At 45.2% G+C, this 12,601-nt stretch overlaps 1 protein-coding gene across 3 annotated transcripts in view; it reads left to right on the forward strand.

The window, feature by feature from the left end:
• Positions 1-12,601, forward strand: part of FRAS1 (Fraser extracellular matrix complex subunit 1) — a 410,546-nt gene that overhangs the window by 317,551 nt on the left and 80,394 nt on the right. For all 3 annotated transcript variants that reach the window (XM_045065725.1, XM_045066397.1, XM_045066061.1), the window contains 5 exons: positions 4,948-5,096; positions 5,272-5,431; positions 6,986-7,121; positions 10,765-10,955; positions 11,932-12,085. In XM_045065725.1, coding sequence (XP_044921660.1) covers positions 4,948-5,096; positions 5,272-5,431; positions 6,986-7,121; positions 10,765-10,955; positions 11,932-12,085 — 790 coding nt within the window. The remainder of the gene's footprint in view (positions 1-4,947; positions 5,097-5,271; positions 5,432-6,985; positions 7,122-10,764; positions 10,956-11,931; positions 12,086-12,601) is intronic.

Consider the following 12,601-nt stretch of genomic DNA (forward strand, 5'->3'; position numbering starts at 1 on the left):
CTTCCTAGGCACGATTCCTGACTCACCCTCCATCCCATGCCCCAATAGAAGCCCTGTATTTAGGGAACCAAGGGTAGTTTGAGGGACATCAGGGCTTTTTTTTCCATCTGGCCCTAACTTGCTAAGTGACCCTGGTTAATTATACTCCTCTCTCCTGGAGCTAAGGATAATGAGGATAATTAATTTTATTTTTCCGTTATGTGTATTGTAAACATACACAAATTCGCTATGTAAACATAATAGTTCTGACAAATACCTTGAAAATAATGATGGTTATTTGAATGGTAATCATTCTTAGTATTGAGCTTTTCCTTACCAACATTAAAATTCCCACCAATGACCTGGGCTTTTTCTTTCTTTCATTGGTTTTTTTGTTTGTTTGTTTGTTTGTTTTTTAATACTATATAGTTTTAAGTAATCCTTTTCTGGGCTAAAGAGTCCGGCTGTAAAATCTAGTCCTGGATAGTAGCATGTGAGATAAAACATTGGCCTGGGAACAATTGCTTCAATTGCTTTAGCACAGATTTTCCCCTCAAATTGTCTTTTCTTAAATTATGGGAAACTGCATTCCACCCTGATTCTGCTCATGGGTCTAGTATAGTTTCAGAACAGCTTTTGTTTTTTTGTTTTTTGGTTTTTTTTAACTGACAGGTGATTTTACCATAGGTTATGGTCTTCTAAATCTTATGAAACTCCATGAATTCATAAAAATGCATGAATACAGATTTAATCAATAGATCACCAAGGCTTGAAAAATGTTTGACAGGCCAAAATAGCTCTCCAGGAGCAGTTCCTGCCCATTAACTGCATATTATAAGCTGCATATCAAAATGCGAGCCCATTGGCAACCGAACATGTATTTTCAGAAATTGATTGAATGTGAATTTACTCACCAGAGCAGAAAGACTCCAAAAGAACTGTTTGAGCCTGCTGAAAGCATAGCATATTTTAAAGACTTAGCTAAGTTATATACTAACTTTCGCTGAGGGTTGTAGAAGAAATTTGTACTTAGTGTCATGGGGAAAATTTTTCCAGATATGCGTAGTTAGTAACTTTGCAGTGAACATCCAGAAAGGTTGGAAAAGCCACCTGAAATGCTGATCATAAATGGAACAGAATATAAAAAGGTAGGAGCAGAAGAGCCTGTTTTTAATTAGTGTGTTATTAACTGCAGGAGGGTGACATGGTGCCAAGAGAGACAAAAGGTAAAAGGGGGATCCGGTGTGATTTGTTTCTAAATGATGCTTTCCCAACAGTTTGCTATGTACTGCAGGCAAACAAGTTGTGGCGGGGGGGGGGGGGGTTTGTAGTTAGAACAGATGACTTTTAAACAGGCTTACCACTTACTAGCGTAATAACCCGGGCAGGGTACTTAACTCTCTGGGACTCAGCTTTCTCATCTGTAATGTGGGAGAAGAAGATAGAAGATTAATCTTAAAAAGCTGATGGTATTTCCATGCACCAGCCAAAAATACAATAGTTCAAAGTATGATACTATCTCTAATAGCATCACATAAAACATACCCAGGGATAAATGTAACAAAAGGATGGTAATTTCTAGGGGAAACTGATACAATGAACAAGTAAAGAAAATCCAAAAGAATGTCTTGACAAAGTATTAGAAAGAAAGGGAGCATTTACAAGGGGTCAGATAGAAGACAGACAAAGCAATAGTATTGCTAGACATAAGCAAAAAATAGCCAGTAAATGTAACGAAAAAGATGATGCCGCTTACAAAAGCATTATAAAAATCATGTTTGTTTGACTAAATCTAACAAAAACTAGACAGGACTTCTATGAGGAATGTTATAACACTTACTTAATGGACAAACATTTAAAAAACACCCAATAAATAATGAGACATTCCATATGCACGAGCAGGAAGATTTAGTAGCAAAAAGGAATCCGTTCTCCCGCGCATCATTCTTTCCGTTCAGCTGAGCTCCAGTCAAATGCCCGGTGCGCTTTATATGGATCTTGATAAGCTGATTTTACAATAAAGAACAAAGGGCCAAAATTCTGCCAAAGAATCATAGGAGAGCAAGGGCTTGCCCTATCAGCTATCAGGAGTGATTATAAACCTGCACTGTTTAAAGCAGTTCGCCCAGGAATACACCAGATAGAGTCCAGCAACAGACCGACACATGGAACTGTGTTGTAAAATCAGTGGAAACGGTAGGAACTATTTAAAATCTAGACCTGAGCAAAATGGTTATTCATCTGGATAAAAAAAGAACTTGTAGTTCTCCCTCACACTGTACACAGAGATTAACTTCAGGCAAATCAAGCACTGAAACTCTACAATTCTTTGTGGCCAATAGGTGAGTATTTTTAGGTATTGGGAAAGGAGAGAATTTTTTAAACTAGAAACAAAAAGTGCTAACTGTAAAGAAAAGATTGATAAACTTGACTATATTAAAATTAAATTTCTATTCCCCCAAACACATCAGAAATACAAAAAACAGACAAGTTACAAATTGGAAACAGATATTTGAAATACATATAACCAAAAACAACAAAGAAAATACAAAAAAGTCTGCAGATCAAGAAGAAAAAATAACCCAGTAGAAGAATGAACAAGAGACAGTAATAGGAATTTCAGAAGAGAAATCCATAGGGCCCATAAATATAAAAAGAGATAATCACTTTTTTAGGCATCACAGGAAGCAAAAAACACTACATACCATATCATAGCAATTCAACTGGCAGAAATTTCAAAGTCTGAAAGTACCAAATGTTGGAGAGGAAATGGATCTGCAGAAGGTTCTTTGCTGATGGAAGAGTCAACCTAACCAACCATTTTGGGAAAGAATTTGGCATTTTCCTGTGAGGAAGAGCAATCGTATGCCCTCACCATTCTACCCCTAGATTCCTCTCCAAGAGAAAGTTTCATATGTATACCAAACGACATGCCCAGGAAAATTCAGAGCAACAGTGTTTGTAGTAGCCAAAATACTGAATCTAGACAAATGTCCATCGACTGGGTAATATAACCTGTGATGCACTTCCTCTGTGGGACACAGAGATGAACTGTTGCTGCGTATAATGATATCGATGGATCTCAGCGGTCCACTACTGAGTAAAAAGGAAAGTAGGTCCCACAAGGGGAAAGTCTAACTAACTCTCCTTTCATAAGTTTTTGGAAAACAACTAAAAATACTTTGTAGTAATATATCAAATCATATCAAGGAATTTCAAGGAAATGAGAAATAAAACCCAGGGTCATGGGAGGCCCAAGGACATGGTAAAGGAGGAACACACACATAATTGTTAATTATCAGTGTTCTAGTCCTTGTGTTGAATGGTGGGTCAACAGATGTATAAGCAATAAAAAGAAAATGAAAAAATCAATGCAAAAGGGGTAAGAAAGTTGGAAAATTACAGGAGGACACGTCTACATTCTTATGAGAGTTTATGTATCCATCATATCTTAGATATGCCGAAGTAGTAATTTTATTTAATTATAAAAATAATTAACAATTATTTTCTGAAATTATGCTGGCATTTTCAGAAGAAAAAAAACCGAGGTGATTTCGCACTTTTTCAAACCAAGCACTCATTTGAGATTTGAAACATTAAAATAAATCGGCCTGACATTGAAATAGCATTTTTTTTTTTTTGGCCAAATTTGCCAATGTGGAATTTTGAAGCTATTCATTCTAATCAAGAGGCAGGAGCTCTGTCCTTGTAATTCATCACCTTCTCGCAAGATAATACCTTGGAACTCTTAGCTGTCTTTTAAAATTCTCTCTCAGAGGGTACTCATAGTAATTCTAGGAAATAGTATGTTGGAGGTCTGCCTATTGTATTTGATAACCCATGTGGAAAAATAGAGAACCTTCTAAAGTATTAATTTAAGGGAAATTTTCTGAAGTTTGGCAGCTTTGATGAATTTGAGTTTCCTCCCTTAATTGTGTCACGTGATGTAAGGAGATATGGAAAATTCTGTGACCTCGCAGTGAGGCTCTGACCTGTCGATTTAAAAAGGCCCCTAGAGGTAGAAGCAAAAACTGACTAACATCCTCTGCCCCAGATCACCTGGTGTCTATGCTGAGCACATTCCTGATCCATACTTCAACCAGTTTTACAACGTAAGCATGGGAGTTTGCATTTCAAAGTATGTTCACAGCCAACTGCTCTAAAAGACAATGACTCAGGGAAGCTCTCCAAGAAGATGTTGCCAGCCTCCTAGATATTTCCACAATATCCTTAAAGAAAGAGGAAATTGTTCATTAAGACATACAGCTGTTCGTGGAGAAACACAGAAAGCCAATTTTATTTCTTAATAAGCCTTGCAGAAGGAAAGGAAAATGGTTAAGATTGGTCATCTTGAGGGTTGAGTATCTGTGGGTTCCATCCTGATAAAATGAAATCCGTAAGATTTCCTAAATTCGTCTGTTATGCTAAAATTTTTCCCATGTCAAATATTACTTATAGTGAGTCACTGGCTAAGCTAAATGACTTCCCTTCTTCTCTTTCACACACTTTTCTTTCTCATTGTATTACATGGTATGTTGGAGTTTTATCTGTTTCTCTAAAAAGTAAACCATCCTTTGAAACTCGGAAGGAAGCCTACCACTGTGTTTATGGGATGGAGACTTACGTCTCCAACCATGTTTTATTCTTCACTAGATTCATGTCATAAAAGCACAACCCTGTGGAGCTCCTACAGTAGCAATAGGGCATCTCTTTGTTTTATGTCCCATGCCTAAAGTGCATTTCCTCACTGTTTTCTTGAGCTACTCTTGAAAGAAGACATTATCCAAGAGGTATTTTACAAAGAATAAATAATGGGATTTTCATGCACTTTGAAATGGCGTTGCTTTACCACAAAGGGAAAGAGACCTTTTCAGTTGGCAGAGAAGTAAGCACCCATGACTTTACCTCCTGGACGTATTTATTCCTACAAGTGTGTGTTCATGTCTTGCCTCATGTCTGCCCAATTAGGATGATTCTTCCCCCGATTCAGAGATCTGGATTCAGTTAAGTTCCCTGCCCACGTATGGTGCTCTCTTCAGAGTGTCCGGACCTGAGGTGGAGGAGCTCTCAGAGGTCTCCAACTTCACGATGGAAGACGTCAACAACCAGAAAATTAGGTATATAACCACTGTGTATTATTGACAGAGTTTGTAAAAATTGTATTAAAATATTTAAGCAACTGACCGGTAGTCCCTTGAAAGACTAAATTGCCACATTTTTAAACAGAGATGCAGCCGTCTTACGTGGCTTGTCCCAGAGCTCGTTCATTTGACTCAGCCCTCCCCTGTGCAGGTACTCGGCTGTGTCGGAGACTGACGGTCTGGTTACTGATGGCTTCCATTTCTCTGTCTCCGATACGGACCGCAACCGTCTGGACAATCAGATGTTTACCGTCACCATCACGCCTGTTCAGAACCCACCTCCAGTCCTTGCGTTTGCGGACCTCATCACGGTAAACAGTTCTCAGAGCAATGGGCAGTGAGTGCTGTGCAGAGATGAAATCTGTTCTGTTGTGAATACAGGATTTCTACCTGAATCGGCTGCCAAGTTCTTCTGCAAAGTGTCTAGGCAATTGTGTCGAGATACGCATGGTTTTCAGTCATGAGTTTTTCAGAAAGTATGAGAAAATATATGCAGAAGATCAAATAATTGTATTTACATTATTTAGTCAAAAAAATTCATGTGCTACATAAATGCTAAGTGTGTGTAGTATTTTGTATACTATACTAGGTACATATAGTAATGGAAGTAAAATTATAAATGGAATATATCTTTCAGGAGTTAAAAATCTAATGCTTCTGAGCACTAAAGTATGAGGAGATGGACAATGTCCCCAAGTCACTTTTTAAGCTAATATTTATTACTGTAAAGCTTATTTATAGTTCCTAGTGGTGGGGAGGGAAGGGGCCATAAGATATGTCCCGTTCATGAGGTTACGCAGACCTGAGTTCAAATGCTGCTTCTGCTATTGACTAGCTGAGTGACCCCGGACCAACGATATAATCTTTCTTAGCCCCAATTTCATCTTTAAACTGCAACTATTCCTGTTATCTAAAGGATTGCTCTGATTGTTAACAAAATACCATTTTAAACCGCCAGTACATACCAACACATGGTAGGGATTCCATAAGAGTTAATTCAGTCTCCTTGTCCTGCTCTGTGTACATACCACATGCCAAAAACTCAAAGAGTTTTTCTGGTTTTGCCAAGCAACTAAAAATCCGTAAAACTGACTTGTTTCCAAATGGTTCTGCTATTGCATACCCTGGAAACCCATTTGGCTCTTCTCCATCGCCAGAGTCAGGGTGAGCTTCCGCTCTGTACCTCATAGATCTTCCTACATCTGGCCACGCATTGTTCAGAGGGAAAGGCTCAGGCGCCCCAACAGGCCAGCAGAAGCACCAGGATCAGGTCACGGGGTTAGCATACAAAGCAGGGCCCTAAAGGAAAAAAGTTAGGTCCAGCAAGTGCTTTTACTAAGATGGATTCATTTTCCTCCTTAATCTTAAGGTTAGCACTCACTTTGGGGTGTGGGGAGGAAGCCCTTTCCTCCTGTGTCCCTATCAGCACATACCCTAAGGGGGTGAGCCAGACGTTCCTGCTGGGTGGGGGCGCCTGCAGGACAGTCACCCTCCCGGTACACGAGGGAGGACGCCCGGACGGTGGTCCCTGGGCTGCAGGCTTTGGAACCACGGGAGGGAAGCGAGGCAGCCGTGCCGCCGCGCTGGGCTCAGGCGGGGGTCAGAACGGGCCAGAGCCCCTTCGTAACCAGGTCCGTCAGGGAGGCAAGCACAGCTCTGAGGGGAGACACAGGAGCCCGGTGGCCGAGTGCAGCTCTGCGCGGCCCGGGGCCAGCACGCCCCCCCCCCGCCCCGTCTGCAGAGGCTTCGCCTCCTCCGGGCAGCGGAACCGGTGCTGGGAGGCCCCCCCAGGCAGCACGTTCCGGTCCTGCTCTTTGCGCGGCAGTTGTGTGCCGCCGGGGGCTGCAGGATCTCTTCTTTCGCAGGTCGAGGAGGGAGGGCGAGCCCCCCTCTCCTTCCCGCACTTCTTCGACGCCGCCGACCAGGACGGCCTCCGGAGCGACGCGGTCATTACGCTGAGCGCGCTGCCCCGCTACGGCTGCATCGAGAACGCGGGCACAGGTAGGCCGTGGCCGGGCGGCCGAGTCGCTCCAGACCTGGCGACAAGGGAGGGTGGGGGGGCAGCTGCCTCCAGTCCAAGCTGGACGCGGGGGCGAAGGAGGAGCAGATCCATTTCCAAGACACAGGAGGGAGGGAGGTTCAGGCACTCGGGGTCTCCTGAGCGCTTCCTGTGTGCCAGGCGCAGGGCTGTAACGGGACACGAAAGGAACAGACACCCCTACCTGCCTGTGGCCACAGACCCTGGGGGGCGGGGGACAGATAAGAAGCCGAACGAAGGAGAGGATCGGATGAGATGTAGGAGGCCCCTCGGTGCTGCGAGACAAGACAGCGACGTGGGGGTCGGGAGCGCCAGCAACAGGGAGAGGAAGGACCCATGGCCTCGGAGCCCAGGGTCAAGGACATAAGGATGCCTGTCCTTCTGCTGCAAGGCGGCCGCAGCTCACCTGAGCCCCTGCTCCGGGTTCAGCTCCTTCGAAGGCTGTGACATGGATTGGAAGGCCTGCTTGTCCGTCTGTGACCCCTCCACAGCCCCCCGCTCCACCATCTGCCCTGGACCCCCGCGGCTCTTGCTGCGTGTCGCAGGGAAGGAGAGGCGAGACGGCGTGTCCTGTCCCCGGCCCCCCGAGACCGCGGTGACTGGCAGTTGAGACAGGTCCTGGCAGGTCACCGGCGGCTGCCTCTGCGGTGAGATCTCCGCGGGCCGGTGCGTGGCTCTAATTGGCGTGTCACTAGCAGCTCCCGCAGAGAGGCCCTGGACTGAGCGTGTCTGGGGCCAGCATGAGGCCTGGGCTTGGAGCCTCGTCTCCTGGAATCCACTTAGCGGCGGCTGCATTTTCCTCCGGAAAACTGCGGGTCCTTCCCCCGATCTTGCCTTTCATTGCGGGCACTCGGGGTTGTTTATCACCGACTTAGATCTGTCTCAACACGTGTTTGTGCCAGAGACGGAGGATAAGAAGGTGAGGAAGACACAGCCCTGCCTGGAGAGGGAGACGGAGAGGAAGACCAGCAAATGCCAGGAAATCAAACGTGCTGGCCCAGGGCAAGGGCCAAGCCCTGAGGAGGTACACAGCGCAGACCAGTGAATTCCGTCGGAGCAGGCTGAATGGCTGTTGGAAGGGACGGGTTCGTGAGAGGCTCACGGCGGGCAGAGGAAGGGCACGCACGAAGGTGGGGAGACCCGTCTCTCCCTCTTTTCTCTCCAGGATTTTGGTTTTTTTTAAAGCCTCCCCACGTGCTTTGATGTTAACCTGGACTGCCTACAGGGGAGTATTTCCCTGGCCTAGAAGTCAAACTTCTGCCAAGCTCCAGCTCTCTAAACAGTGATTCTCAAACTCTCGTGGGTACTCGACTCAGCTGGAGGCTTGTGAAAACACAGTGTCCTGAGTGGCAGCCCCAGAGCACCCCTGGGCAGAGGCTGGGGGGCCCCTGCGTTTGCATGTCCCCCAGCTCATAGGCGATGCCATAGCTGCTGGCCTGGGGACCGTATTTGGAGAATCACTGCTCTGCGTCAGTATGAGCCTGGGAGTAAGAAAAAGGCGCTCAGGTGGCGGTGGGAAGGGCTGGGGGTGCAGATGATGATCCCAAGACACTTTACGGGCTCCGGCCCTCTCTCCAGGGTGTTCAGCCCCGAGCCTGTTTTGTGTGTCTGAAACCGGCTATCCAGATTCAGAACCCAGCAGTTCTGCAGAATGCCTTTTGGAAACTATTACAAGGAGCAGCTTTAACTTCTTACCAGCAAGCCAGGAAGAAACAGAATAATTCTGTTGTGAGGCGGGAAAGGAACAGCACGCGCTCTACGGTCCGTTAGGACCAGCTCAAACAGAATAGACCCTCGAGGGTCTCGAGGGCGTGCGTCACCGGTTCCCGCACGACGCGGTAGTAGATGTTCCGGATGAGAGCCTGCGTGCATCAGGAATGGTTTAATTTTCACGCAGTGTACTCTGCTGAAGGGTGCGGGGAAGCACTAATGACAACGAGTCACGTGAGAAAGCAGAAGGTGCAGTTTTGAAACTGGGAAGGCTGGTGCTTAAAGCTTCGGTGACAGATTCGCTTGTTGAATGGCTTGTTTTCCAATGACAGGAAGTGAGTCATTTCTCTCTGGGAGTTTATTTTTAGGCATCATTTAGTTTATTAACCCAAGTAAACAAGCCACATTTTTCATATTTGCTGTCGGTCAGTGTAAAGGGAAAATAAAAATTCGAAGGAATGACAGCACTCTGTCCTGGAAACACTGACCTGTGTGTGCTGGGGACTGTCCGGTCACAGCTCGCTCAGACTCCTCCATGCTCCTGGTGTCAAGAGGAACGGAACCCGATGGGTAAAATCTAACACATTTCATGTTGAAGAAAAAACACTTGTCCTGAGTTCTTATTTCAAACAAATTGTAAGTAATACTTTTTCAGTCCTAGCCTTTCTGTTGGAAGGTTAACCAAAAAAATGACACTGTCTACAATTTAGGAAGTCAATGGCTTTTTGATTTATGACCTGATCTTTGCAAAGAGCCGTGGAAGAGACAAAGAGAAAGCTTTGTTGCTTTCAGAAATTCTATACACACTTTTCTTTGTTGATATGTATCCAGGGGATGTTTGAAGATACAGGGGTTTCTTTTTCTCCTCTCTTCAGAGGAAAATGTGGTAACAACTTAAAATCAATCAATTAGAGAGACTCAGACCAAGGAAGAGACAAGCCATCCATCATTTAGACAGTGTTTACTCTTCCCCTTGGCCTTTTCCGGGTTTGGCTGGGGTTGGGTTGAAAAGAAGAGTTAACCAGAACCAGCTCGATGTCCGGAGCTCGGCACGGAGCTTGAGCATCTCAGTGCTTGGACGGCCGTGGATGGTCTCGGAGCATCGCAGCAGCCCTGGTGTGCCGTCCCGGGGGCTGAGCTCTGACCCATGGGGAGGTTTCCTTAAGGAACTGAGGTCAAATGAAAGCACGCTTGTTGAGGTATCTCTTAGATCAAGTATACAGTTAATCTTCTCCTACATAGAGGAGGATTCCTAGGGCGCCTGGGTGGTTCGTTTGTTTAGCGCCTGCCTTCGGCTCAGACCATGATCCCAGGCTCCTGGGATCAAGCCCTGCATTGGGCTCTCTGCTCAGCAGGAACCTGCTTCTCCCTCTCCCTTTCCAGCTGCTTGTGTTCCCTCTCTCGCTTTGCTCTCGGTCAAATAAGTAAATAAAATCTCTCTAAAAAAAAAAGAAGGAGGAAGAGGAGGCTTCCTCTCGCGTGTGTGCGAGGCAGGGCGGTTTGGAAACTGAGCAGAGCTTCAGGTGGCACCTTGCATTTGTGCTGCGACTCGTCTGAGGACTTACTTTATCACAGATTTCTAACAAAACAACCGCGGATTCTTTTTTTAAATTCTTGCTATATACAGTAACGCTCTGAGTGCTTCCATGCGTCTTATCTCATTTGGTTCCCTGTCGAAACAGCCGGCAGGCGTACCCCTGTGAGGATGAGAAATAGTAGGGAAACTGGAATTTGACCCCAAATCTTCCATTTCGAGCCTTCCGTTCTTCCCATCCTCCATTGTTATCCTCCAGTGTATTTTGTCTTTTGCTGATAATGCTGTCATGTTTTCTAGTTCCGCCTAGTGAGCAAGCACGGGTGGATCAAGGTAAAACTTCTCTCTTGATGTTGACGCAGGTGATCGTTTTGGCCCTGGAACTACCAGTGACCTAGAGGCGTCATTCCCTATTCAAGATGTCCTGGAAAACTACATTTACTACTTCCAGAGCGTTCATGAAAGCATTGAGCCAACGCATGATATTTTTAGTTTTTATGTAACCGATGGACACAGTCGCTCAGAAGTCCACAGCATCAATATCACCATTGAGGTAAAGACTTCGAAGTTGGAACACGGGGCCTCTGACAAAAATGTCCCAGCATTAGCTAGCCTTCCATGAGCTCAAAAACAAGATCCCATTTAACCTTCAGTTTTCAAGGTCAGTTTAAAAATACAACCCTGACCTTGCGGACACTTGTAGAATTAAGGCTAGCATTTGGAGAGGGTCTGATTTGGAAATCTGAATTTCCACTTCGGGGTAAAATTTGTTCATTCTGTGTGAAAACGGTTTGTGAGGGTCAGACAGAGAAACAGTGTCAGTCTCATATTTAGCTGAAAACCAACATATACCTGTTATCCCCTGAAACTATTGTATTTAGTCACATGCATACTTGCCTTTTCTTACTTTTGATGCATGTATTTGTTAAATTGTAACATCAGAGAAACATGTTCCTCGATGCTGTCTTTGTTCTCACTTGAGCAGCTGGAGAGCTTGCTCTGCCAGCCCGGGGAGACGGAGATAGAGAAGGTAAAAGACAGCAATGGAATCCCCTCTCTCCTAGGAAAGGAACCTTCCGAGGTGGTCCAGGCGGCTGGCACGAGGTCAGGGAGACAGTTTTAGGAACCCACGCCTTTAGATACGGTGCTGTCCTACAGTACTATGATACTCTTGGGGTTTTCTAGGACAGTTTTGATTTCAAACAATGTGCTCTTTTATCCTCAAAATATACTCATACTTCTCTAGCCACATGTCCAGATTTTTGGTCCAAAAAGCGCCATCACTGTCCCCGTGGAAAATATCTTGAAGATTTCTGTAGAACGTCCATTTCCTTTCAAGGGGACATTTTGCTGGTGTGACTTGCTCCTCTTTCAAACAAACCGTTTTGACGGGGAATTGCAGATGGTGACCATTAAATACTATTTTGAGAGTGAAAGTTGGTGTGACAATGGTGCTTTCGCTGACTAAGATGCATTTTCTTTCTTAAACCAATATCCGCGTGAGACCTGATATTTTATGCTTTCATCAGAGGAAGAACGACGAGCCTCCCAGGGTGACCTTGCGGCCCCTCGGCGTGCAGCTGAGCTCCGGAGTGGTGATAAGCAATTCTTCCCTGAGCGTGCAGGACCTGGACACTCCGGATAATGAGCTGGTTTTTGTATTGACAAAAAAGCCTGACCACGGTAGGACCAACTGCATGGCAAGCTTCTTAATCCAGAAGGCTGTTAGGACTTTAGAATAAGCACAGATTTCTGTTGGTTTTTCCTCCGCTTTGCCTGTGCATAGCCCATTCTTTGCATCAGAGTATAATCAGATTCACAGCTAGCCAATATTCTTTGGGGTCACCGTGGACACCAGTGGCTCTAAAAAAGTCTGAATCCCAGGTAATTGGTGTCTCGGAAATTCAATTTCAGCTGTTTTCTTGCTCTCTTATATAACCTCGGGCAAGACAGGTTTCGAGTTCTGTTCTCAGAGCAGGCTTCATTACTGAATGGTCCCGGGCCACCTCATGCAAGCAACAGGGTGACCCCTTGCTATTAATTGCACAAGTGTTCACATCAGGCTAGAGGTGAGCTGGATGTCTTTATGAATTGATCCTTTTGCAAAGAAAGCACTTTTCCTGATTAAACCAGAGGTAAAAACCACCATGGGAATCTTTTACCTACTTCTTTTCTAAGTGCCGTCCCTCTGGTGTTCGC

This window comes from Mustela putorius, unplaced genomic scaffold (genome assembly GCF_011764305.1).
Source record: "Mustela putorius furo isolate JIRA1106 unplaced genomic scaffold, ASM1176430v1.1 tig00000040_pilon_pilon_pilon, whole genome shotgun sequence".
NCBI lineage: Eukaryota > Metazoa > Chordata > Mammalia > Carnivora > Mustelidae > Mustela > Mustela putorius.